At 38.5% G+C, this 26,202-nt stretch overlaps 1 protein-coding gene across 14 annotated transcripts in view; it reads right to left on the bottom strand.

The window, feature by feature from the left end:
* LOC147581506 (uncharacterized) overlaps positions 1-26,202 on the bottom strand; it is a 237,757-nt gene that overhangs the window by 140,723 nt on the left and 70,832 nt on the right. For 6 of the 14 annotated variants that reach the window (XM_086703294.1, XM_086703292.1, XM_086703295.1 and 3 more), the window contains exon 3: positions 24,171-24,322. The exons of 7 other annotated variants lie outside the window; for them this stretch is intronic. In XM_086703294.1, coding sequence (XP_086559420.1) covers positions 24,171-24,194 — 24 coding nt within the window. In that variant the 5' untranslated portion in view covers positions 24,195-24,322. The remainder of the gene's footprint in view (positions 1-24,170; positions 24,323-26,202) is intronic. One more of the 14 variants, XM_086703289.1, reaches the window with a different exon arrangement.

Genomic DNA, 26,202 nt, shown 5'->3' with positions numbered 1-26,202 from the left:
ACACTGATCATCTATGGCTTGACAAGTATACTTCATCAAGAAAAAAACTGCACTGCATCACTGAGGGTTATGGAAACAATCGCATGGGTTAACGCTGTTTAGATGTCAGTATCTGAGCTTTTCTCATCCACCTTCCATATCAAGTTATTGCATTTTTGGATTGACAACTCCATGATTATGCAATCACTAAGATCAACAAAGTTTTTCACATAGCATTTCCATGCTTTGTATGCAAAGTATTTTTTGGATAATAAATAATGGGTCTCTAACATGTGACTTAATATGATGCATTCGAATGGTTCTTTAGCCTTTAGGTGCACCATTTACATTGTTTACTGTGTTACAAAATTAATTAAGAGTGCACATGCATTTTAAACACAGCATAAATGTGCATAAAATGTACACTGTATATGTAGGTAATTGTTAGGCAGGATTATGTTATCTGTTTTGTTTGTCTATTTTGTTAGCCTACAAATATCAAGAGCCTGGAACAAGGACTGGTAATCGTGGGGCACAGTTTGCTTCATTAATTAAATAATGAATTGGCAATGAGATGGTAAATACAAATCTTGAAGTTACAAAGAAACTTCCATACCTTCTGCTTAGTGAAATCCTGAATATTTTTGTATTGACTCTATTTATTACTGTATTCTAAATTTTTCCCAAGGTAAATTAAATATTGCTCATTTCTTTTGCATTTGATTGCAAGTTTTACAGTAAATTAGGCACATCACAACTGGTATTATATTTGTCTTCTAGAATCCATCCCTCTAGAGAGCCAGAGAATTAAAGAAATTAGAATTCTAAAATGTTCACCACTTCTATTTCTTCTGAAGATTGTAAATAATGAATATATTAGTATATCAACCTATGAAATGAATACAGACCTTATTCATTTTTGACAGCATTGAGAATGTCAAAATCAAAAAAGTCTCAAACTTACTCAGTGTTGCTTTAAGTTTGGGCAACAGAGTAAGAAAGGAAAAAAGAAAAGTAGTAGTTCATATGTTTCCTGTCTCATTTTACTAGGACCATCAAGGTCAAATGCTTGTCAATGTCTTAAATTCAGATAACAACAAGTTGGGATTTTCTTAGACAAGTTTATTTCTTTGGGTAATCCAAAGGCCAAAAGCTGCCCACTATGGTCATTTGGAAGCTCTTAAGTGACCCTGGACGAACCATTTCTTTCACATCTTTTTCTTAAGTCACGTACGTGGTAAAAGAAAGCCGAATGCAAGTTAAATCCTGCTGGAACAAGAGTAAAATCCAAAATCGATATCAAAGATTTTATTTGAAGTTCATCTTTTGAAATAAAAATTCTCCATTCCGAACATCCCAGCTAGCTCTCCATTCAATCTTAGGAATAGAACAGAAAATCTTAGGGTAGAATAGAAAGCAAATGCAGAATTTAATAGTGATCTTGTACGTTTTAATAAGATACATGCATGTGTATGAGGAGAGACTAAGGGAAAGAACAGAGAGTTCAATCAACTTTTACAAAAAGCATTGTTTATTTTTCACTCCTGCAATGATATGCCTCATTTTAAAAAATCCATAACTCAGAGGCTAAAAAACTTCACACTACTAAATAAAGAAGTTAAGTTTTCAAGTATCTTTGAGAATTTTGTCACCAGCTTGAATCACCTTGTGTTTCTTCGTTCTAACTGCATTTGCTTCCATCATCTTGGAATCACAGAGACATTGCTCTATGGTGCTTAGTTTTTATGTCCAAATATGTAGGAAACCAAACCATCCAAACCCACGTGGTTCAGATGGGAAAGGCAACCCATGCAAACATGAAAAGCAGATCCAAGAGAAGTCTTGAGTCTTTCCTCAAGACACTGGACTGTAAAATCTGAAAACTGACAAACTGGTAGGTCCTAAGTAACTATTGAATGTCTCTATATTTCAGTTTCCTTTTCTGTAAAGTACATGCCAAAAAACTCCTGGTTTTAAGGATTACATGAGATGCAACATGAAAGTAGGCTTTGTAAACTTGTAAAAAAATTGTAAATATTTAAGAACAGTTTATTTTTAATGACAGTGCTTCCATGGGGATAGCATCTGTTCCAATATTGAGTTCTGGCTAGTTTTATTTACAGATAACTCACATTTTTATATTAGATATTTCATAATTTCTTTCTCCCCACCAAGAGGACTGGGGTAAATATATTTAAGCCAAAATGTGACTTTTGCTTAAGAATTATTTTCTTGGTAGCAGCTCACTCAATGAGGACATTTATGTTAATGATGAATTGGTAATTTTTTACATATTCAACCAAGCAGTCAATCAATCGACAAAAATGGGGTCCCTACTGGAAATACCCAGTCCTGGCCCTAAAGCCTAGAAGTGACAAAGTAACGTCAGTGAAAGAGTGGAAGAGAAAAGGGTAACAGAGAGCAGAGCACTATGGGGGAAAGTAATTTTATATAGGTACCACTGATTATACCAATGAGTAGAAATCCTATTGAACGAGTTTTTGAAAGAGCAGCCTTAGAACAGGAGTCCAAGTAAAGCCACCAACACTGGAGTGCTTGTTTGCAGTTTAAGCTCTAAAGTTCCCATTACGAGCCTAACCCACAAGTGCTGGAAAGATCTCACCACACTTTGATCCGGCTTGATGTTTGTTAGTCAATAAGTATACACCGAGGGCTGGATTCCGTCCTAACAGGTGGAGACAGTTTTAGACGAAACAGACACAGCCCTTTCCTCTGTAGCTGATGGTATAGCTGAGAAGCCAGATAATCGACAATTCCAAAATAATTAAATCACTGAAACTGTGAAAAGTGCTGGAAGAATATGCAACATGCTCTGGAAGTATGTACCATAAAGAACTTGTCAGATTTCAACATTCGTGTTTTTATTTGACAGCATGCAGACTGCTTTGTGTTCAGAAAAATTAAGTACCAAAATAGAAATACGCTTCAACACCATCACGAAAGCTGCATTGTTATCTTTGGGGTAAAACACCCCCACACAGGCTACCTGTGAATGACTGTTTTATCATTGTCAGCAGCCCCTTCAGGAAGGTAACTTTTGTTTAGTCCTTTCAACTTGTCACTTTTCTCTAGTTCAAAGTCTGACAGGTAACTTTGGAAATCGGAACAGTTCAGGCAGGACTCCATGGGCTTTAACCAACCTGTTGTATTTTCTAAGTGGCTAATAAGTTATCCTTTGATCTCTGAAGGAGTTCATCAAGTAGGAGGCAGTGATTAATCATTGGATTTCTATCTGGGTTCCACACTAAAAAATCACCTAAATTACTTAAAACCCAGCTTATAAATTGTATCAACTTAAAATTGAACCCAAGGGAAATATTTGTAAACGTCTGCCTCCAAACCATATCATAATCCTTCAGACAACCATGAACTTTACTAGGAAAGAAAAAGTATCAGTTACATTTTAGAAAAACACACAAACAACAATCTCTAATGTGATAAAAAAAAAAAAAAAAACATAGATTAAAGAGGGAAGTAAAGCAATTTTTAAGTTAAGGAGATTTAGTAAGTAGAACAATTTAGAATGGTCTCCAAACTAATCGGAATGGTTGGAGGAAGTTTGTTAAACACCCCTATATGTAAAAGGAGTCTGTTTCGGGGACAGTCTGTATTATGGTCAGTCAAATACGAAACCTGTGTTCCAGTCAATTTACAGTACAAATACTCTTTTAGAGATTTGGCTAGGTGCCAGATCATGATATACCCATAACTATGCCTGCTTCTTTTAAAACAAAGCTTGTAGGGGCGCCTGGGTGGCTTGGTCGGTTGAGCGTCCAACTTCAGCTCAGGTCATGATCTCACGGTCCGTGAGTTCGAGCCCCGCGTCGGGCTCTGTGCTGACAGCTCAGAGCCTAGAGCCTGTTTCGGATTCTGTGTCTCCCTCTCTCTCTGCCCCTCCCCTGTTCATGCTCTGTCTCTCTCTGTCTCAAAAATAACTAAGCGTTAAAAAAAAATTTTTTTTAAGAAAAAAAAGAAAATAAATAAATAAAACAAAGCTTGTAAAATAAAGCAGTTTTTTTCTCCTTTCCTTATTTTAATTATAAAAATGACATGATTAATTCTCATTGTTAAAAAATCACAAATAAGGAGTTCTAGTTCCTCTAGGAACATGGCCCAGCTATATTCTTCACCTTCCCACTTTTCTACATGGCACAGTCCAGTAGAAATGCCTGTGATAATGGAAATATTCTATATTTGCTGTATCCAACAGGCCACCTGTGGCCACTGAGCGCTTGAAATGTGATTAAAGCAGTGGAGAGACTAATTTTTTATTTAATGTAATCTAACTTTAAGTAACATGTTTAAATTTAAATAGCTATATGTATATAGTCACTGTAGTATTGGACAGGGAAGTTTCAAAAGAAAACATGGATTAATTCTTATCTTCAGCAACTTTGGTTGAGCAAAATCTATAAATAGGAGAAAAGGCAGTAGCCATGTGTAAAAACATTGACTAACCAGCCCACATAAAAACTAAGACTTCTTATTTGCCAAAAGAAATCCTTAATAATGCAAAGAGACGAGCTCTGTTACAAGAGAACATAATCAAAAAAAAAACATGACAAAGGACTCACACCCAGAATATATAAAGAACTTATCAAAATAAATTAGAAGAAAAATCCAATAGAAAAATTAGCGAACTTGAATAGTCACTTCACAAAAGAGGATATCCAAATGTCCAATAAAAATATGAGAAGATATCTGTCCTCATTAGACAGAAGGGAAATTAAAACAAAACCACACCGAGATATCATTCGACATGCACTAGAATGGCCAAATTTAAGGAGTTAGCAGGAATAGGGAGCAACGGGGAATCTCCTACATTACTGATGGGAGTGTAAAGGTGGTACAATTATTTTGGAAAACCGCTTAGCAGTATCTAGCAAAGCTCAAAATAAGCATTCCTAACGACCCAGCAATTTTATTCCTAGGTAAATAGAAATGTTTATACAGGTACATTTATAAGCATGTGCAGCAGCAGTATTTTTAATAGCCCAAACTAGACTAACCCAAATATTCAACAGCAGAGTGGATAGAATATTCACAAAATGAAATATGTATCTAAACATATCTATACACAAAAGGATGAATCTCAACATATTTTTTTATGTTTATTTACTTTTGAGAGAGAGACAGAGTACGAGCAGGGGAAGGACAGAGAGAGGGAGACACAGAATCTGAAACAGGCTCCAGGCTCTGAGCTGTCAGCACCGAGCCCGACACGGGACTGGAACCCATGAAGTCAGATGTTCAACTGACTGAGCCACCCAGGCACCCCTGGATGAATCTCAACATGTTAAGAATGAGAAGCTGACACATTAGTGTACACATTTTATTATTCCACGTTTATGAAGTTTAAAAAGAGATAAAATATTAGGCATAAAGTTGAATTTAGGTATGAAAGGATGGCTCAATATTAAGAAGTGTATATCTTAATACACTATTAAGGGTTCTTAATATATCTTAATAGAACATTGATGATCTATACAGGAAATCCTATGATCATCTCCACGGATAGTGACAATAACTTAATAAATTCAATTCCACTCTTATATTTAAAAGCATTCAATAGGGGTGCCTGGGTGGCTCAGTCGGTTAAGCGTCCGACTTCAGCTCAGGTCACGATCTCGCAATCTGTGAGTTCGAGCCCCGCGTCAGGCTCTGGGCTGATGGCTCAGAGCCTGGAGCCTGCTTCCGATTCTGTGTCTCCCTCGCTCTCTGTCCCTCTCCCATTCATGCTCTGTCTCTCTCTGTCTCAAAAATAAATAAACGTTAAAAAAAATTAAAAAAAATAAAATAAAATAAAATAAAATAAAAGCATTCAATAAAAAAGGAGGAGACACTTCCTTAATATGTATGCTGGGTCATCCCTGCTTGGCCCCTTTAGATCCACTTTGCCTCTTCTCCATCCGGCTCTTGTGTGGTCTGCAGTAACCATACAATGTGGTTTCTGTTTGAGTTAAGCCAATTCGAGAAGACTGCAGGGTTAAAGTGATTTTTTCCTGAGGGCTGCAGTTTTTATCAGGAGGCTCTTGCCTGCAAATCTCTCTGTTCCTAGAACCTCTATTTCCTACGTCTTTTTCAGTCCTAAGGAGAGAAATGCTGTCTCCCTATTGTTAGTTCCATAAATTTCACCAACCCCTTTTGGTATGCTTAATATGGCCCACCATCTTATAAAAGGCTTCTCTTCATTAAACTCTCATTAATTACTTAGGTTTCTTGCACTGTTGTGATTGAGATATAATAAGACATATCTGTTTATTCTTTATCCCCAGTTCCTGGCACAAGAGCTTCTAAAGCCCTTGTGATTTCCTAAGTGGTAGGGGCTAAAGGAACATCTTCTGTTATTCTGGTATTTGCTATTCTGTTATCTGAAAGAATAAGCCCCTTTCAAAGTCATACTTCAATTAAAGCAAATGAGATGATGCTTCGAAGACGGGGGCTGATTACCAGAGGAACCGATCATGGGATTAGAAGGTCGAAAGTTTCAGCCCCATTCCCCAACATCCAGGGAGGAGAGGGGGTGCTGAGGATTGAATTAATCACCAATGGCCAATGGATTCAAGCAATCCACTTTATGAAATCCAATAGGGTTTCATAAAAATCCTGAATAAGAGCGTTCCTAGAGGTCCCAAGTTGGTGAACACTTCTACATGCCAAGAAGGTGACCCACCCCAAATTCCACAGGGACAAAAGCTCATACATTTTAATTTTTCAGGGCTCACCTTGTGTACCTCTCCATTTGTTCATTTGTGTCCTTTATAATAAATCAGTAAAAATAAGTATTTCTCTGAGTTCTGTAAGCTGTTATAGCAAATTATTAAACTGAAGAGGAAATCATGGGAACCCTTAATTTGCAGTCAAGTTGGGCAGAAGTGTAGGTAACCTAGGAACTCATTACTTGCAGTTAGAGGCAGTCGTATGGGACTGAGACCTTAACCTGAGGGGTCCGCCTTAACTCCAGGTAGTTAGTGCCAGAATTGAATGAAATTGTAGGACACTCAGCTGGTGTCTGCAGAGAATTGGGGAATTGCTTACAGTGAAAACCCCCATACATTTGGTGGCAGAAATGTTATGAGTAGAGAAACAATCTTCCTTTCATTGTTTATTGCAAAGATCCCAGCTAATGCATGACTATAGGTCATCCCAGACCAAACACCAGCAGATTTTCTAATGAGCAAATATTGGAAGAACAAGAAAAGGGTGGCCTTTATTAACACAGCTATTTAACCTTGTCTTAAATGTATTCAGCTACATATTTATACAGGATAAAACATTTGATGCATAAAAGCTGGAAAGGAAAAGGTAAAATTATGTTTGCAGATGATTCTACACATAGAATGGTACGTATAAGATTATCCATTGTGGGCATTGTTTGTAGTAGAAAAGGTCTAGAAATAATCCAAGAGCTTAGCAAATACTGGACAAGTTGAATAAACTAAGTTAATTCCATACTGTGGAACATTATTCAGTTGTAAAAAGGAGGAGGAGGAGGAGGAGGAGGAGGAGGAGGAAAGAGAAGGGGTAAAGTATATATGTACCAAAATGACAAGATCTCTATTATATACAAATGCAAGGGAAAAAAGCAATGTCAAGAACAAAACATAGTTAATAAAGGGGGAAAATAAGAACACATTTGTTTTTTGTTTCATTGTCATTAAGATTAATAAGATGCTAATGTATTATCTATAGGTTGCAGAAATGGATTGGATGGAGAAAAGAGTGAGAGCTGATCTTCTTAGCGTATTTGATTTTGATTTTGATGTGAGAAACCGAAAAATTATATCACCTACTTAAAAATTAAATTAAAATAAATTCAACAGTATAAAATAATAATTGTAATTCCCTCTTTACATCCGATATTAATTCTTAGAGATATAGTTTAGTGGCTATTGTTCCTGATTTTTTCTAAGCACTCACACAAACACTGTGTCAGTCAGCTATTGCTGCAATAACGCGGCATAACAACCAACTTCAAAAATCAGTGGTTTAGAACATTTATTTTTATTGGCCAAGGGATTATGGGCAGCTAGCACCACTCTGGTTCAGGCTATAGATACGTTCAGGTCCTCATGGCAGATAGCAGACATGTAAGAGAACAGGCAAAAACAGACAAGTACATTTAAAGCTTCTGTTCGCATCCTGCCCTCTAGCATTCCATTAACCAAGCCACATTATATGGCCAGGAAGGCAATGGGCAGGGGTATACAAACACAAATAACTATAGCAATTTAGTATGTGACACTATCAGCATTTCATATAAAAAGGATGTTGGGGCACCTGGGTGGCTCAGTCAGTTAAGCGTCCGACTTCGGCTCAGGTCATGATCTCCCAGTTTGTGAGTTCGAGCCCCACGTTGGGCTCTGTGCTGACAGCTCGGAGCCTAGAGCCTGCTTCGGATTCTGCATCTCCCTCTCTCTCTGACCCTCCCCCACTTGTGTTCTGTCTCTCTCTGTCTATGAAAAATAAATGTAAAAAAAAAAAAAGGATGTTAATGTATAATTCTATTACAGAGGTGAAGGAAAGAGTTGGGGAAAGTAAAGTGATCTACCTTACATACCAAGATACATAGTTTCGATTTGTTTGAATTTGTTTGTAATCATCATCTTACTAAATATATGGTCTTGAAATGTGTTTTCTTCAAAACTTAACAGTGTATTTTGGGGCACCTGAGTGGCTCATTCCGTTAAGTGTCCAACTTCAGCTCGGGTCATGATCTCAGGGTTTGTGGGTTTGAGCCTCGCCTCAGGGTCTGTCTGTGTCTCCCTCTCTCTCTCTGCCCACCTCCCACTCTCTCTCAAAAAAAAAAAAAAATTAAAAAAAACTTAACAGTGTATCTTAAAGAGTTTTCCATGATAATGTATATAATCTTAGCTCAATATTTTAACCACTCCATAATTTCCAATATGGCCGTAAATTGCCTACCCATTCTTCCATTGATGGATGTTTGGTCTGTTTCCAGTTTCCACTTTTGCAAACACTGATGCAATGAATAGCTAGATCTAAGTCTTTATGTGTATATAAAATTTATCACATATCTACCTCTAAAATGTGCACAGCAGGCATAAGGAATAATATGATATATGATATCCAGTTTTGGAAGGAGGCTACAACCATGTACCGTGTTCATTTATAGGGCCTAGAATATGGAGAGTATCCAGCAAAGGAATGCTTTAATGTTCATAAATAGATTGAAATAACAGAATCATAAAAAGAACATTAAGATTCTCTTTTGCATCATAGATCACGTTTTGCTGTACACACCAGCATCATTTCCACTGCTAGATTTTGAGTCGTTGTATCTTACTGATTTTATCAAACAAGCAATCAACTGAAGGAAAAAAAAAAAAAAAAGGTTTTAATTGTTTTCCTGGAATGTCTTACCCCCAATCACTGTACTCCGCCTCGTTTTCCCTGCTATGACATATCTTAGCACCTATCCCCCAACTGCATATTTTAAATGTCTGCTATGTTGTTTATTATCCATTTCCCCTAACTTAAATGTAAGTTCCACAAGAGCAGCAATTATGTTTAAAATCTCTTGTCTTCACAGTATAGATTCCAAAGGCCTCCAATATGTTTTGAATTGACGAAATTTTTAAAAATTTCCTGGTATATTTATAAAAGACATAAATAGAAATAGAAATGTTTAAATAGAAATACTTAAGTATAGCCCTCTCAATATTATAAGGGATCTATAAATTTTTTTTTTCAACGTTTATTTATTTTTGGGACAGAGAGAGACAGAGCATGAACGGGGGAGGGGCAGAGAGAGAGGGAGACACAGAATCGGAAACAGGCTCCAGGCTCTGAGCCATCAGCCCAGAGCCTGATGCGGGGCTCGAACTCCCGGACCGCGAGATCGTGACCTGGCTGAAGTCGGACGCTCAACCGACTGCGCCACCCAGGCGCCCCTATAAGGGATCTATAAATTGGATCAAATACCATTTTGAAATTTAGTTTTCCCTCTGATTGTCTCTATAAAAATTTTTTTTCTTAAGGTCATTAAAAAATAAGCTAAAGTTACTGGGGTACCTGGGTGGCTCAGTCAGTTAAGTGCCTGACTCTTGATTTCGACTCAGATCATGATCTGACTGTTCCTGACATCGAGCCCCACATCAGGCTCCACTCTGATAGTGTGAGGCCTTGGGATTCTCTCTCTCAAAATAAATAAACGAACATTTTTTAAAAGTACAAATCAACTAAGTTATTATGTTCTATAGACTATATTCCAGAATGTAGTTATAGAATATATACCCCACAGCTAAAAAAAAAAAAAAAAAAAAATGTTCACATGACGGGCGCCTGGGTGGCTCCGTTGGTTAGGCATCCAACTTCAGCTCAGGTTGTGATCTCACTGTTGGTGAGTTCCAGCCCCGTGTTGAGCTCTGTGCTGACAGCTCGGAGCCTGGAGCCTGGTTCGGATCCTGGGTCTCCCCCTCTTCTCTGCTCCAACCCAGCTCTCACACTGTCTCTCTCTGTCTCTCAAAATGGAATAAAAGATAAAATTAAAAATTTTTAATTTTTTTAATGTTTATTTATTTTTGACAGAGAGAGAGAGAGAGACAGAGCATGAGCGGGGGAGGGGCAGAGAGAGAGGGAGACACAGAATCCGAAGCAGGCTCCAGGCTCCAAGCCAACAGCACAGAGCCCAACGCGGGGCTTGAACTCCCAGACTACACGATCATGACCTGAGCCAAAGTCAGACACTCAACCGACTGAGTCACCCAGGCACCCCAATAAAATTTTTTTTTAAATGTTCACATGAAATTATGGAATGTTTGTGGAATCATTCAACACACCTTCTGTATAACATTGGCAAAACAGTTCATTTTTTTCCCAGCTATATCTATGTGGAGGCAGCATTTTTTTGTCGTTCTAAAAAGACATGTATATTTGGCATGTTCATTCATGTCCCAGGAATTGTTCAATTTTATATTTTAAATACTTGTCTATCAGAGCTCACTAAAATTTCCGTGTTTGAATTAGGAGAAAATAAACAATAGCCTTTACTTCTTGGAGAGATTGGCAACCATTTTAACAACAGATCCATCTAAAAGACAATATATAAACATTCAGAGTATCATTTAAAAAACTAAACTGTCGGGGCGCCTGGGTGGCGCAGTCGGTTAAGCGTCCGACTTCAGCCAGGTCACGATCTCGCGGTCCGCGAGTTCGAGCCCCGCGTCAGGCTCTGGGCTGATGGCTCAGAGCCCGGAGCCTGTTTCCGATTCTGTGTCTCCCTCTCTCTCTGACCCTCCCCCGTTCATGCTCTGTCTCTCTCTGTCGCAAAAATAAAAATAAACGTTGAAAAAAAAAAAAATTTAAAAAAAAAAAAAAAAAAAAAAACTAAACTGTCATTCTGTAACCACTAAAAATGTCTTCACTGACTGTGGAATCACAGTATTTTATGACAGATGCCTTATTTTTCATTTTAAATAAATTTTAAAATCTTTTTGGAGAACACTTTTTAGATTCCATATTATCTTTTATTTTTTTTTTAGATAAAATGAGGCACAATAATGTCCTAAAATCAAGATTCATAACTAAAAGCAAACTGTTGGTAAGAATTTCCACTAGTCCCTCTTTTTCCAGGTTAACATTTTAAAAATCCTTTTTTTCATTCAGGTAAAGTCCTCAGTGATAACAAACTTAAAATCCCACAATGTCAACTATTGAAGAAAACTCCACATTCAGTTAACTACTTTTAAAACAATAGATCCTTCCTGATTTACAAATGGCATATTTGAAATCTTCTCCATTAAACATTATAGTTGGTATCTGAACATTTCCAACAAGTGAAATACTGTAAGTATATGCCACTGAAAATAATCACTCTCCCATGAGAGGGATCATTAATATAATTATGATTAAATCAGAGTTAATTAATAATATTAACTATTACTACTATTCGTTTATAATGTTTATTTGAGTACTAATAATTAATATAATTATGTTTATCGAGGAATTTTAATGGAACATTTTCAAGATATATTATGTTTAGGGGCGCCTGGGTGGCGCAGTCGGTTAAGCGTCCGACTTCAGCCAGGTCACGATCTCGCGGTCCGTGAGTTCGAGCCCCGCGTCGGGCTCTGGGCTGATGGCTCAGAGCCTGGAGCCTGTTTCCGATTCTGTGTCTCCCTCTCTCTCTGCCCCTCCCCCGTTCATGTTCTGTCTCTCTCTCTGTCCCAAAAATAAATAAACGTTGAAAAAAAAAAAAAAGATATATTATGTTTAATATAATTATTCCCAATTTCCATTTTGTCCAAAAGAATCCTTTGGAAGAGGTCCTCAAGTTACATGCTTTTTAAAGATTCACGCAGACTAACAAGTTAGTAGTGTTTTTAAACAGAGATAATTAAATGAAATACGAGTAATCTCCATGTCATCCACTATTAGTCACAGTAAATTGTTCATTAAGATAAAATAAACATGTAACTTTTTTCTCTGAATTGCTTCCTCAACTAAAAAACCTAGGTTCCGGGGCACATTCCTATGGGATCAATTTGTTTTCCATGAGTCAGGCTACCACACCAGAAAAAAAAGTCTTGAAAAACCTCTCCTCCGCATCCAAAAGGTTCTGACCTAATTTCTGGGCACCATGCCACATTTCTAGTCATTCAAATAGATGAGGTAGTGCTCTCTGGCCATCTTCCGACTAGATCCACTCAGAGAACAAAACCTCTTCATCTCCCGGCAGACATCATCTGTGATGTCCTCATTTAATGTAAAAGGCAAGGCTTCTTCCATCTGCGGATGAGGACTCCGAGAAGAAAGCATTCTCATTCCATTTCATCATGCATTCTACCCTGGGCCGCCATCCAGTAGACTCGTCTCCCACTCTGAGTGCTATTAGGTAACCACCATCATTCGTAGGTCAATGGTTGTTACGTTCTCTTAGGAAGAACAACATTTGTCTCCCACATAAAAGAGTCAGTCATTCTTAAAAGAAATAGATTTTGCTTTCTGCTTTTTTTTAAATTATGTATTTATTTGGGAGAGAGGGGGCGAGCAGGGGAGGGGCAGAGAGAGAAGGAGTGAGAGAATCGAAGCAGGCTCCACACTGTCAGTGTAGATCCTGATGCAGGCCTCAAACTCACCAACCGTAAGATCATGACCTGAGCCAAAATCAAGAGTAGGACGCTTAACCAACTGAGCCACCCAGGCGCCCCTGCTTCCTGCTTTTTATTACGTAGTAAATAGGCCGCCACATTTGTAAAATGCACTGTGCGTAATGTTAAACTTTCTGTCATATTCACCTCAGAACTGCCTCATTTCCTGGGATACTTTAATTCCCAGGAACATCTAAGATTTCTCTTAGGAATAGCAAAGGAAGATTAGCAAACCACATAATGAGCTACCGTTGGCAAGGAGAAGTAGCTAATAACTGAACAAAACTCACTTAATTTTGACCATCAATTAGCAATTCTCCAATAAAATACTGAAAATGTCACACAGGAACATTATTTCTTGAGTGTGTGTGTGTGTGTGTGTGTGTGTGTGTGTGTTTTGTGTGTTCATGCACAGTGTATCAAGTACCTATAACATTCCAGGTAATATGCTAGGCATTTGTTTTAGGTTCTCATATAATCCTCACAAAAATTCTATGAGGTAATGTCATCATCCTCTTTTTGCAAGTGAGAAAACTGAGGTAGGGAAAGGTGAGGTGAAACACCCAATAATAACAGAGAAAAGAGTTTGGCCAGCCATTCTCAGCCTGGCCTGTATGGCCCTAAAGCTTGTACTCCTGCTAACGATCTTCCTTCCCATACACCGATCTTAAGGTCTCGCCTATCCATTAAATCCAGATCCAGTTCCATCTCTTAAAACATCTCCCAGAATCCCTCTCAATTGGAAGTGAGATCTCTCGGCCATATATTCTCATAGCACTTGGGTTTGCTTGACCGTTGACAGCATACATAACTACCTGCCTGATGTTGGAGTGGCTTACAAAGGTTTCACTGGGCCACTAGATTGATTGAACCACTCAGGAGTAGGAGCTAAGCCCCACCTTTCCATCACCAATAGAGCCTAACACAATGAACACAGCAGTTCCACGTTGAACAGTTAGCTTCTATCATTGCCAACAAATAGAACCACCTGAGTCGCCTTTTCCTAAAACCAGAGAGGCTGCCTTTGGGCCCATCCTGTGCATCTGTGGGAGACTAGTAGGTATAAAACCTACTGCAGTCTTAGACATTTTCATCAGCGGTAGCAAATTGTGAGAAAAACATGGAACACACACTCTAGAAACACTGCAAATCACTAAGTCCATAAAGGCTAAAACCCCCTGAATGAAATACTCAAATTTTAAAATTTTATGATTACAGTCTCACATTATAATAAAATGTATTGTCCCAGATTTTAATTTATTCTGAAGAAAGACTGGTTCTCTGGTCTGTTCTAAAAAGTTTATTGTCAAAACTCCAAAATTTCATTAAAACTGTAAATGGATTTGCTGAAAGCCAAAAGGCAGAATCTATCAAATTACTTGATGTAAACCTGTCCATAGGACATAGAATATTGAAAATAATATATTCCATTTAGAAGAGACTTTTAAGAGAATCTAATTTAGGCAGTTTGGCTCTTGAACCTGATACACGTATGTTATATAATATTGACCTAGAGTCTAATTACCACAAGAACGCCTACTCTTAAATGCAGTTGAGGGGAAGAGATCATAGCTGGCTTTATTATGTTTTTAATGTTTATTTATTTTTGAGAGCAAAAGAGAAAGACTATGTGCGTGCAGGTTAGGGGCGGAGGGGGTGGGGACAGAGGATCTGAAGCAGGCTCTATGCTGACAACAGAGAGCCTGATGCGGGGCTCAAACTCATGAATCTGTGAGATCATGACCTAAGCCAAAGTCAGACATTCAACCGACTGAGACGCCCAGGAGCCCCCAGATCATAGCTGATTTTAAAGAAACATTATTTTATTTAAATGATTGCATCACATCTGGTCGTAAAATACATGACTTTAGAATCAAATGGCCCGGGTTCCAATTTCAGCTATGCTACCTCCCAACTGGATGATCCTGAGAGGAGTCATACTTGACCTCTATGCACCTCCATTTCCTCATCTAAAAAAATAGAGGAAACAATGGAACCTACTTCATATGGCTGTCAGAAGGCTTGAGATAATCCACGTCAAGTACTTGGAAAAGTAGCTGGGACATAGCATTTTAATTACTATTTGCTTTTACTTAGCAGTCATAATGCTAGTACTATCTTTCTCTTTATTGTTATCACTGTTTTTATGTAAGGTGCTTAGCAGAACACCTTGCTCATAATAAGCGCACAATTAACTCTACTCACTGTCATTATTGTTGTTGCTATTATTATTAGCTGGCAACAGTTATATCCCTTCAGAGACCCAAGATGTATTGTTAAAGTTGAGTCTTTAACAATATTCAACAAAAAACAAATCAAATATTCAGTGAACCAATATTATAGCAGGCCAGGAGTTTACACATTTATCTTTCCATCACCCTTTATAGTGCTAATTGTTCCAATGAAGTAGAAAAAATTATAGTGGTTGTCCTTCCTGAAGTTTAAAAAATAATTGGCTGTGAGGAAGCTCTGGATTAGTTATAACAAACTGCCATCTGGTCTTATATATCTGCTTGTCTAAGGAGGCTATCTGTCCTTAGAAGTCCAGTTAAAGCAAGTCAGAACCTCACAGTTTTTAAAAGCAAGGGCTCATTACTAAGGCTTCAGTAAATGAATCGTGAAAACACGCAACTAGACAGCTGAGGATTTTGGAAAGAGTCCCGTCGAACCGCTCCCCGAGCTAGTATTTTTATAATGTGAAAACACTGAAATATTCTCTATTACATTACTGTGAGTCTTTGGAATAAAAAAAAAAAAAATTAGAGAATTTTCCACGTTTTGGACAGCACATCAAACATCACATATACTGCTATCCTAAGAAGAGAATCTAAATAAAACAGGACTATACAGATTGTAACGTACTTTAAATTTGACCTTGATTTTGTCTTTCAGTTGTTATAAATAATCACAAATTCATCATTGTAGGTAGAGGGTAGAAGCGATTCAAAGGTTTGTATTTGTCACCCTCCAGGAGGGCCTCACCGTCCCACGAGTCACCTGGCAGGCAGGTGGATGCAGCCTGGTGGCCGAGTATAGAACCCAGCAGCAGAGAGAAGCTGGATCTCAGACTGCACTCACCGGTCCAGCCCGCACAAAAACTCTCAGGACGTTGTGTGGCTTCACAGATGCAGTCAGATGGTACCTAGGAGTGAATACCAGGCCAGAGCACTGAAGGGGCCATAATTTTATGTTCGTGCAATTCTCCAGCCACATGACACAAGCCTTAATGACAAATCTCTGTAAAGGCTGGAAGGCGGTGAAGCTAAAATTTCTTGAGACTCTGCAAACGATTTGAGTAGGGACTGTCTTAACAGTAGACCCCTGTGGTGACTAGGGGAGTTTCATCTAAAAATATGTATTCTACCACCAATTGTACATTTTTTATTCCTAATTCTTGAAGGTTTCTTTCCTTTAAGAATCCCTTTCAGGGGCGCTTGGGTGGCTCAGGCTATTGAGTGAGTGTCTGACGCTTAGTTTTGGCTCAGGGCATGATCTCACGGTTCTTGAGTTTGAGCCCACATCTGGCTCGGTGCTCACAGTGGGGAGCCTGCTTGGGATTCTCTCTCCTCTCTCTCTGCCCCTCGCCTGCTGTCTCTCTCTCTCTCGGTCTCTCTTAAAATAAATAAACTTAAAATTTTGTTTTAAAGGATCCCTTTCAAAATATCTTTCCATTAAAACTTTCAACGCTCCAGAATTGCTTTAAAAACTAAAGATAAAACTACCCTATGTCCCAGCAATTGCACTACTATGTATTTATCCAAGGGATACAGGTGTGCTGTTTTGAAGGGGCACATGCACCCCAATGTTTAGAGCGACAATATCAACAATAGCCAAAGTATGGAAAGAGCCCAAATGTCCATCAAGGGATGAATGGATAAAGAAGATTTGGTACACACACACACACACACACACACACACACACCTATATATAGGAGTATTAGTTGGCAATCAAAAAGAATGAAATCTTGCCATTTGCAACTATGTGGATGGAACTGGAGGGTATTATGCTAAGTGAAATTAGTCCAAGAAAGACAAATATCATATGACTTCACTCATATGAGGACTTTAAGACACAGAACAACTGAATATAAGGGAAGGGAAACAAAAATAATATAAAAACAGGGAGGGGGACAAAACATAAGAGACTCTTAAATATAGAGAACAAACAGAGGGTTACTGGAGGGGTCATGAGAGGGGGATGGGCCAAATGGTTAAGGGGCATTAAGGAATCTACCCCTGAAATCACTGTTGCACTATATGCTAACTTGGATGTAAATTTAAAAAATAAAAGAAAAAAAAATAAACGTTCAATTCTCCAGGCTGCATCTCAGGATCTCTGCGGGGTGGGATCTAGGTATCAGTAGTTTTTCCAAATTTCAATTTCAGTTTCATTTTCAATTTCAGCCAAGATTGAGAAACACTGTAAGCTTATCATTGTAATCCCCTCTTTCCATGATTAGCAATAAACATGAGACCTGATCTTTATCAAGGCATTAGAAGAAGTTTCTTGGATGGCTGCTGACCGTGACAAAAATCAACTGAAGGGTGAAAATGACTTTGAAGACATCAAAGAAAAATAAAGAGCTTGAGCCCTTGATGACATCTTTGAGCCACTGTATTACCTACTCTAGAGCCTGACCCACTGCTGGGTCTCTTGTAGAATGGAAAAACAAACAAACATATTATTGTTTAACATAGATGATTCGTTGCATAGACAGATAGATAGATAGGTAGATAGATAGATGATAGATAGATTACAGACAGACAGATAGGTAATCTCTTTCTGAAAAATGTTTACGAGGAGGTTAAGTCTTAACCCAATACTTGCTCGTGTCTTAATTATCAATTCATAACCAAGCAGAGATTAGTAACAAGCCACCTGGAAGTACAAATGACATTCGTGATAGAGTCTTTCCTGAACAGAAGCTGAAGAGTTGGTAAGCCGAATGGGAAATTGGGAATTGTAAAGGCACAAAGCAGTACTGAGAAATAGCAAAGTATCACTGACAAACTGTCTTCTCTACATTCTGCAGAGGGTGATTAAAGTGCTGTCAATCTGCAAAAGAGAGGCTGCTAAGAATTAAAGCAAAAGTCCTGCAGAATCATGTGACACAGTCATTAAATGAAAATTGGTAAAGAAATCTTCGCAAAACCATTATTAGTACAAACAAAAGACAGAGTCTTAAATACAGAGAACTGGTATTTGCTAGAGGGGAGGTGGGAGCCGATCAGTGAAAGAGGTAAAAGGATGAAGAGTACATTTATCTTGCTGAGCACTGAGAAATGTATGGAATTGTTGACTCATTGTATTGCACACCTGAAACTAACAGAACACTGTAGGCTAATTATACTTCAATTTTTAAAAACATGATCATGCAAATCTAAAAACACTAAGAACTTTGCTTACCGTTTCTAATATAACATTTCCTTTTTAAGTATACCTGTAAAGATCCTGCCCTGCTCATATTCTTTTACATTGAGGATTTGTCAAAAATCCTTGCATATGCATCTATCATCATGAGTTGAGTCATTGGCAACTGTAAGAAAAGTCATTTGAAATATGATTTTATAGGGTAATAGCAATCTATTCTCATGGAGGAGGCTCTGAATGTTCCTCAACATCTTTCGGGCACCCATGAACATCTCAGCATCTCTGACTATGAGAAAGAGTTGGTAATATGTATTTATTAAAGGAAATCTCAATTTTCTTTAATTTTTTCTTTTGTCAATGTAAACTGGCTCTGAAGATGGGAGGAAACAATAGCTTCTCATTTCCAAATGTATTGTCAACTCGTGTAAATTTCTACCTATCAACGCAAGATCAAGAAAGTGAATGTTAGAGGATTAGTTAACTATCAACAACGTCGATTTGGTTCCAGTTTGCAGACCCCAGTTTCCAGATAGGTAGTATCAGAAGAATGTTAACTGTGACGGTGAAAACAAATCCCTATTCTCGACTTTCTTCTTTTATTCTTCTTTTATTTTTTTTATTCTTTGTTGGACTTCCTTTATTCTTACACTTTCTTTACCCCAGGCTGACCCCTGTCTGTCCCTCGGTTTGATTTCTCTATTTCATGTCTCCTATCTCCCCTTTCTACTCTCTCCTTTTCAAGTTTCTTGGTTTTGTTTACGACTCTCCTCTTTAAAGCCACCCTCTGCTTCTCCAGTCCTGCCTTTGTCACCAGTACCCCACACTTCCCCCCCCCCATTCTCTCCCTACCTCCTCACCCTGGCATTCAAGGCCTGCCAAGGTTGACCTGTTGGAGAAAGGTGGACTACCTGAAGCCAGAGTCTTACTTCACCTCGTCTTGACTATCAAAACAATCATTCAAGGGTGAGTAGAGGCAGCTAACCTTGGAATTTCAGTAACTTCATGAAACAACCTTCCCGAGACACAAACCTAATCAGAGCCTCATGTTTATGACAGAAACAAATGCTTTTGTAAGGTGTCAGGAATTTATCACCAATGAGTACCCCCTCCTGGGAATGGGACTCCATTTATCATGTCAGACTGTTTAAATTGGGATTAAAAAAAATCCCTGGGTGGGGCGCCTGGGTGGCGCAGTCGGTTAAGCGTCCGACTTCAGCCAGGTCACGATCTCGCGGTCCGTGAGTTCGAGCCCCGCGTCAGGCTCTGGGCTGATGGCTCAGAGCCTGGAGCCTGTTTCTGATTCTGTGTCTCCCTCTCTCTCTGCCCCTCCCCCATTCATGCTCTGTCTCTCTCTGTCCCAAAAAATAAATAAACCTTGAAAACAAAATTTAAAAAAAAAAAAAAAATCCCTGGGGGCTATGTTTTAAAGAGAAGAGGAAACAAAAACATCTAAGTAATACAGTGTAATTCAAAGAGGAAAAGGGAAGTTGGAATAATTATGGACTGGAAGCAGAACTGAGTTGTAATCAATTACCTTGGAATCTAGCTAGAGGGTGCTATAGCATGCATGTGGCTATTTGTCAAAGCATAGTAACTGCATGGAAATCACTTGTCAAACAGATGTTTCATATTTTTTAGGGTACAGGACTCTGCTGGGAATTCAACAGAACATCATAATTAGAATTATTTAAAATCTGACTCTTCCGAGAGTGATATTTTGCCTCCTGGAAAAAAAGGTGTCCATGAATATTCATTACATACATTCTTTGACCTTTAATGTGGGACCATCGATATTCATATTCAGCGGTGTCATCATTCTGAAATCTTTTCTTTCTTTTTTAAACCTTGCTCATTAACCAAGAGTATCAGCGTGTTCTGTGTATTTGCAAAATTCTTTAGCAGAGACAACTGCTTTAAAAAAATCCCAAGTATCATTAGGATTTACACCATTCTGCCAGAAGCTTCTCTTTGATCAAAACTGGCAGGGGTCCAGCTGACTTGTCAAGAAATGTTTCCCTTTTTCCAAATTATTCGATTTCAAGTGGGGCAAATGCAAATACATAGTTCAGCTCCTTTACATTTCACACAGGTAGCCAGGTCCTAACAACTTCATAGCTAACTTTTGCAATGTGTCACTATTCAGCTTTAGTTACTAATTTAATTGTTTACGTCTTTTCAGGTATTTTGAAGTGCCAAGATAAGCCACTTTCATCAGCAAGCCCACTAAAGAGAAGATTACTCTGTTCTATTCTCATTTCATCTCATCCGTACTAATGCTCCAATTTCTACTTTCAGAAACTGGACAAAAATGATAGAATTGCTTTTTTTATTCAGTATCTGAACAACTATACCCCATAATTAAGCTGTATGGTAAATATCATGCGTACGTATCTACATATTCGTGCTCATGCACAGTGTACATGACTACTTCAACTTTAAGAAAAACAGTAAAATTGAGATGTGTATCATTTGTAGGGCAGATTTTCCATCTTTTTTTTTTAAGTTTATTTTCATGTATTTTGAGAGAGAGCAAGTTAGGGAAAGTCAGAGAGAGAGGGAGACAGACTTCTGTGGTCAGCACAGAGCCCGATGTGGGGTTTGAACTCAGAAAACCATGAAATCATGACCTGAGCCAAAGTCAAGAGTGGGATGCTTAACCCACCGAGCCATGCAGGCACCCCTCCACCAATTTGTTTGGAACTCTGGAATTCCAAGAAGTGGCACTTAAGCTAGTATGTCACATTTAAGTTGCTGTTTTATCTTAATCTTCGAGACTTTTTTTGGGGGGTGGGGGAGAGCAAGCACACATACCATGCGAACAGGGGAGGGGCACAGAGGGAGAGAGAATCCCAAACAGGCTCCGCCCTGTCAGTGCAGAGACCCTTGCTGGGCTTGAATTCATGAACCATGAGATCATGAACTGAGCTAAAATCAAGAGCCAGATGCTTAACCAACTGAACCACCAGGTGCCCCTTGACTTTATTTTAAAAGCTTCAAATAGATACCTGCCATGGAAGGGAAGAGAGGCTAAAACAAAACGTTTTTCTGGCCTTTCCTGATGGAACTCCCACACAAGCAGATGTTGAAACTGTGTATATTGTAAGCACCTACGATTCCTGTCTTTACGGAAGTATCAATGAGCCAGCTGCACCCCTGCCGTCCTGAGCATCCCAGCCATTCCATCCTTTTCCTCATTCATTTCACATTTCAGCACCCGCTATGAGCCAGGCACTGTGCTAGGCAAGGAGAATTCTAAACGAATCCTAAGCAGTCCTCCAAGAACTTTAGAAATTCCCATTTTTAAATGGTGAGGCAGATGCCCAAATAGACACATAGATTACAATGAGATGAGTACCATGACGGAGATACACACAGGGTCTGAGTAAGGACAAAAGAAATTCAGGCTCAACAGGCTTCCTGGAGGTGGCAACACCTGATATAAGCCTTAGCCAAAGACTAGATGTTGACCAGGTAAAAACTCAGTCCCAGTGAAACCTCATTCATACATAAGAGTTCTAAGAAGGAACTCACAAAGACTGTGGGAAAAGAGAAATACTAAAAGAATAAAGCTCCATAATAAATCCCAGTTGGTCCATACACTAATTATTTCCAAATTATGGAAGGCAGAGCAAAGGCCTTAAATATCCGCCTAAGGGCTGGATAATATCCTCCACTACTTTTCTAATGTTGGGCAAGCAAATCTTTGAGACTTCTATTCCTCCTTTATAAAAAATATGAAAATTATTACTTATGGTATTATGGTAAGTATTTAATGAGCTAATGTACATAAAAATATCAAGCACATTGTAAACATTAATTCCCTACCCTTCTGCCTTCAGCCATGGATATAGCCTAGAATACAGGATACAGCCTAGAATACAGGATACAGCCTAGAATACCCCTGGGCATGAAGAACAATCATGGGAAGAGGGAAGAGTACTGGATGTAAGTCAGAAAGCAGTTCGTGTCCAACTCTACCAGTTACTAAACTCTGCAACTTCGGGTCAGTTAAGACACTTTTCTGAGCTACGTTTAAACTATTATAAGTGCGCCTGGGTGGCTCGGTCGGTTGAGGGTCCGACTTCGGCTCAGGTCATGATCTCACGGTCAGTGAGTTCGAGCCCCGGGTCGGGCTCTGTGCTGACGGCTCGGAGCCTGGAGCCTGCTTCGGATTCTGGGTCTCCCTCTCTCTCTGCCCCTCCCCTACTCATGCTCTGTTTCTCTCTGTCAAAAATAAGTAAACATTTAAAAAAATTTTAAACCATATGAAAATTAAGATAATAAGACCTTCTATGCCCACCTAGACAGGATTGCTGTGAAAAACCAGTGCTTAAATAAATAAATATGACACAGGTTTGATACAGACTGGTTGACAGTATTTTTATTAGGTGGAATGCGTGTGGGTGAGAGAGGGACAAATGCCGCTAGAAAAGTGAATATATTTGGACCCTTGTGCTCTAGAATCAAGGTCAAAATAAATGTTATTTTAATTTTTTTTTAATGCTTATTTATTTTTGAGAGAGACAGAGACAGAATGCGAGTGGGTTAGGGGCAGAGAGGGAGGGACACACAGAATCCAAAGCAGGCTCCGGGCTCCGAGCTGTCAGCACAGAGCCCGATGCAGGGCTCGAACCCATGAACCATGAGATCGTGACCTGAGCCGAAGTCGGATGCTCAACCGAATGAGCCACCAGAGCCCCCCAAAATAAATGTTATTTTAAAACACAATGATTTTAAAAGTACAATGCATTAATGAGAAAAAGCTATTTGCATACTACCTAATACACTAACATCATTAATATGGAACAACTCTTAAAATCAGTAAACAAAGAGATAAATACCACAATATAAAAATCACCAAAATATGAGCCACAATTTTAGTAAAAACAAAATACCTGAATGGCTAAACTGTGAAAATTTGACCAAATTTTTTAGAAATACAAATGCAAATTAAAATAAGTAAAATTTATCAAATAAGTAATATAAGCAAGCAAAATGACTATAATCCCAGTGTTGGCTGATATGTAACGAGGGGATGACTCTGTCACACGTTTCTGGTGGGGATAAAAAACTGAGTCAATCTTCCTGGAATAATGGAATTTAGTAATATTGCTCATGAGCATTTAAAATGTTTTTTATCCAAGTTATTCACTTTTAGATTCACATGCTAAATAAAAATAATAGAGAAGCAATATATTTATGTACAAGAATTTTTTTCAAAGAATTATTTAGCATCATAAAATCAATAATAAGCTAAAAGTCTAACCATGGAGTATTTCATTAATTACGTTGCATTTATACACTCATATTGTATATAGCACCATTAAAAATGTGGTTCTGTTGGTTTATTTAGTATCATGGAAATGTATGGGAAAAACTAGGGAGCAAAACTCAGTTTACATTATCCTAATTTTAATATGCATATATATTTCCTTCTTGAAAAAAAGAAAACAGTGAAATGTTATCAATTCCATCCGTTATCTATCGCTGAGTCACAAATCACCCCAACACATAGCAGCTGAAAAAACATACATGCATTATCTTTCCATTTCCATGAATCAGGAATCCAGGCACAGCTTAGCTGGGATCTCTGCTTCAATCTGTCACAAGGTGATAATAACTTCATTATCAATCAAGCCTTGAGGCCCCTCTGGAGCTTTGGCTGGGGAAGATTCAAGCTCACTTACATGTTTGTTGTTGTCAGGACTCATTTCTCTGAGGGGTGTCGGACTGAGGGTCCCTTGCTGGCTGCTGTCAGAGGCCACCCTCAGTTCCTTGCTATGTGGGCCTCTCCATTGTGGCTGCTCACTTCGTTAAAACCAGCAACAGAGAGTGTCTGCTAAGCAAGACAGAGGTCCCAATCTTTTGTTACTTAAACACAAAAGTTACATCCTTTCAAGGCTACTACATTCTATCAGTTAGAAGCAAGTTACTCAGGGGGAGGGAGTTTACAAAACTAGGACCACCAAGAGCTAGGAATCATTGAAGTTCATGTCAGAAGCCATCTACCACATCAGTGGATACCTAATGTTCTTTCTTTATATATCTCCATTTTTATAAATATTATTACAAACAACTATTTCGCATACAAAAAATTATTTAAAACTAAGTGTAATAAATTGACTAATCTTTTAAGAAAGCAATTAGGAAAGATATAAGGAAAGTCATAAAACTGTGTCCTATGATGTGGTAACAAAAATATTTACATATGGTTAGTATCCAACGTGGTTTAAAAGCACTAAAGAGGAGGCACCTGGGTGGCTCGTCGGGTGGGTGATGGGGCTCTTGATTTCAGTTCAGGTCACAATCTCTCTGTTTGTGAGATCGACCCCTACATCGGGCACTGCGCTGACAGTGTGGAGCCTGCTTGGGATTCTCTCTCTCCCTCTCTCTCTGCCCCTCCCCCACTCATGCTTTCTCTCTCCAAAAATAAAAAAAAAAAAAAAGAGAGAGAGAGAAAACACGAAAGAGGAAAGAAAAGGAGGGAGACAGGGAAGGGGGGAGAAAAAAAAGTGATTTAATTGTTGAACACTTGGCGAAAAATGTGCTGAAAAAAAGTAAAAATTATGTCATTACATTAAAATATCTCTCTAAGGGGCACCTGATTGTCTCAGTCGGTTAAGGATCTGACCTCAGCTCAGGTCAGATCTCACAGTTCATGGGTTCAAGCCCCCTGTCCGGCTCTGCGCTGACAGCTTGGAGCCTGGAGCCTGCTTTGGATTCTTTGTCTCCCTCTCTCTCTGTCCCTCCCCCATTCATACTCTGTCTCTGCCTCTCAAAAATGAATAAACATCAAAAATAACTTTTTAAATAAAAACATTTAAAATATGTTTTTAAATGAAAATATACAGCTACATAGATATGAAAATGTCCAAAAATTTTTAAATGCCAAGTAAAAAACATTAAATACAAATATACTATCATGTTATAAGAGCTATGCTGTACCATTACAATTAAACTTTACTCATATATCAGAGATATGGTGAAGGGATATTTTGTTTTATTTTAGGTTATGCTTGTATTCCCTGTTGAAAAACTAGTGAAACAAATACATTTTTAAAAAATAAATTAGGGGCACCTGAATGGCTCAGTCGGTTTAGCATCCGACTTCGGCTCAGGTCATGATTTCATAGTTTGTGAGTTCAAGGACTGCATCAAGCTCTCTGCTGTTAGCCCAGATCCTACTTCGGATCCTCCGTCCCCCTCTCTCTCTGCCCCACCCCTACTCACACTCCTGTTCTCCCTCTCGCAAAAATAAACATGTTTTAAAAGTTTAAAAATAAATAAATAAATAAATAAATAAATAAATAAATAAATAAATAAGGCTAGTTATTCTTAACCAAAGTAGGAAGATGCAAATTATTTTCTCACCTCAAATTTTCCTAAAATGAATTTTAAAAACAACCCGTTTTATAGCAATTCTCCCTGCTTCACACAACTGTTAGAAAAGGAATAAAATTATATAAATCTGAGACGCTTTCCACTTAGACTGCACTGTGTCCTTATGTTGGACAAAATCTCTTTGGGGGCGAAAACAGAGCTGTCTGTGAAAAGAAAAGACCTGTGTTTCAGGCCAGACAGTTTATCTGATTAAGGAAAGAGAAGAAGGTTTACAGTCAAAGATTAATTCTCCAGCACCACACAGTGAGCTCTCCAAACAAGATTTGTGTCACTCCAAACTTCATTCATGACAGCCGCAAAGCTTCTCAGCTCCTGGTG

This window comes from Puma concolor, chromosome B1 (genome assembly GCF_028749965.1).
Source record: "Puma concolor isolate L17-30 chromosome B1, mPumCon1.1.hap2, whole genome shotgun sequence".
NCBI classification, from domain to species: Eukaryota; Metazoa; Chordata; class Mammalia; order Carnivora; family Felidae; genus Puma; species Puma concolor.
Note: the sequence above shows the minus strand (reverse complement) of the source record. Positions and strands in the feature narration are given on the sequence as shown.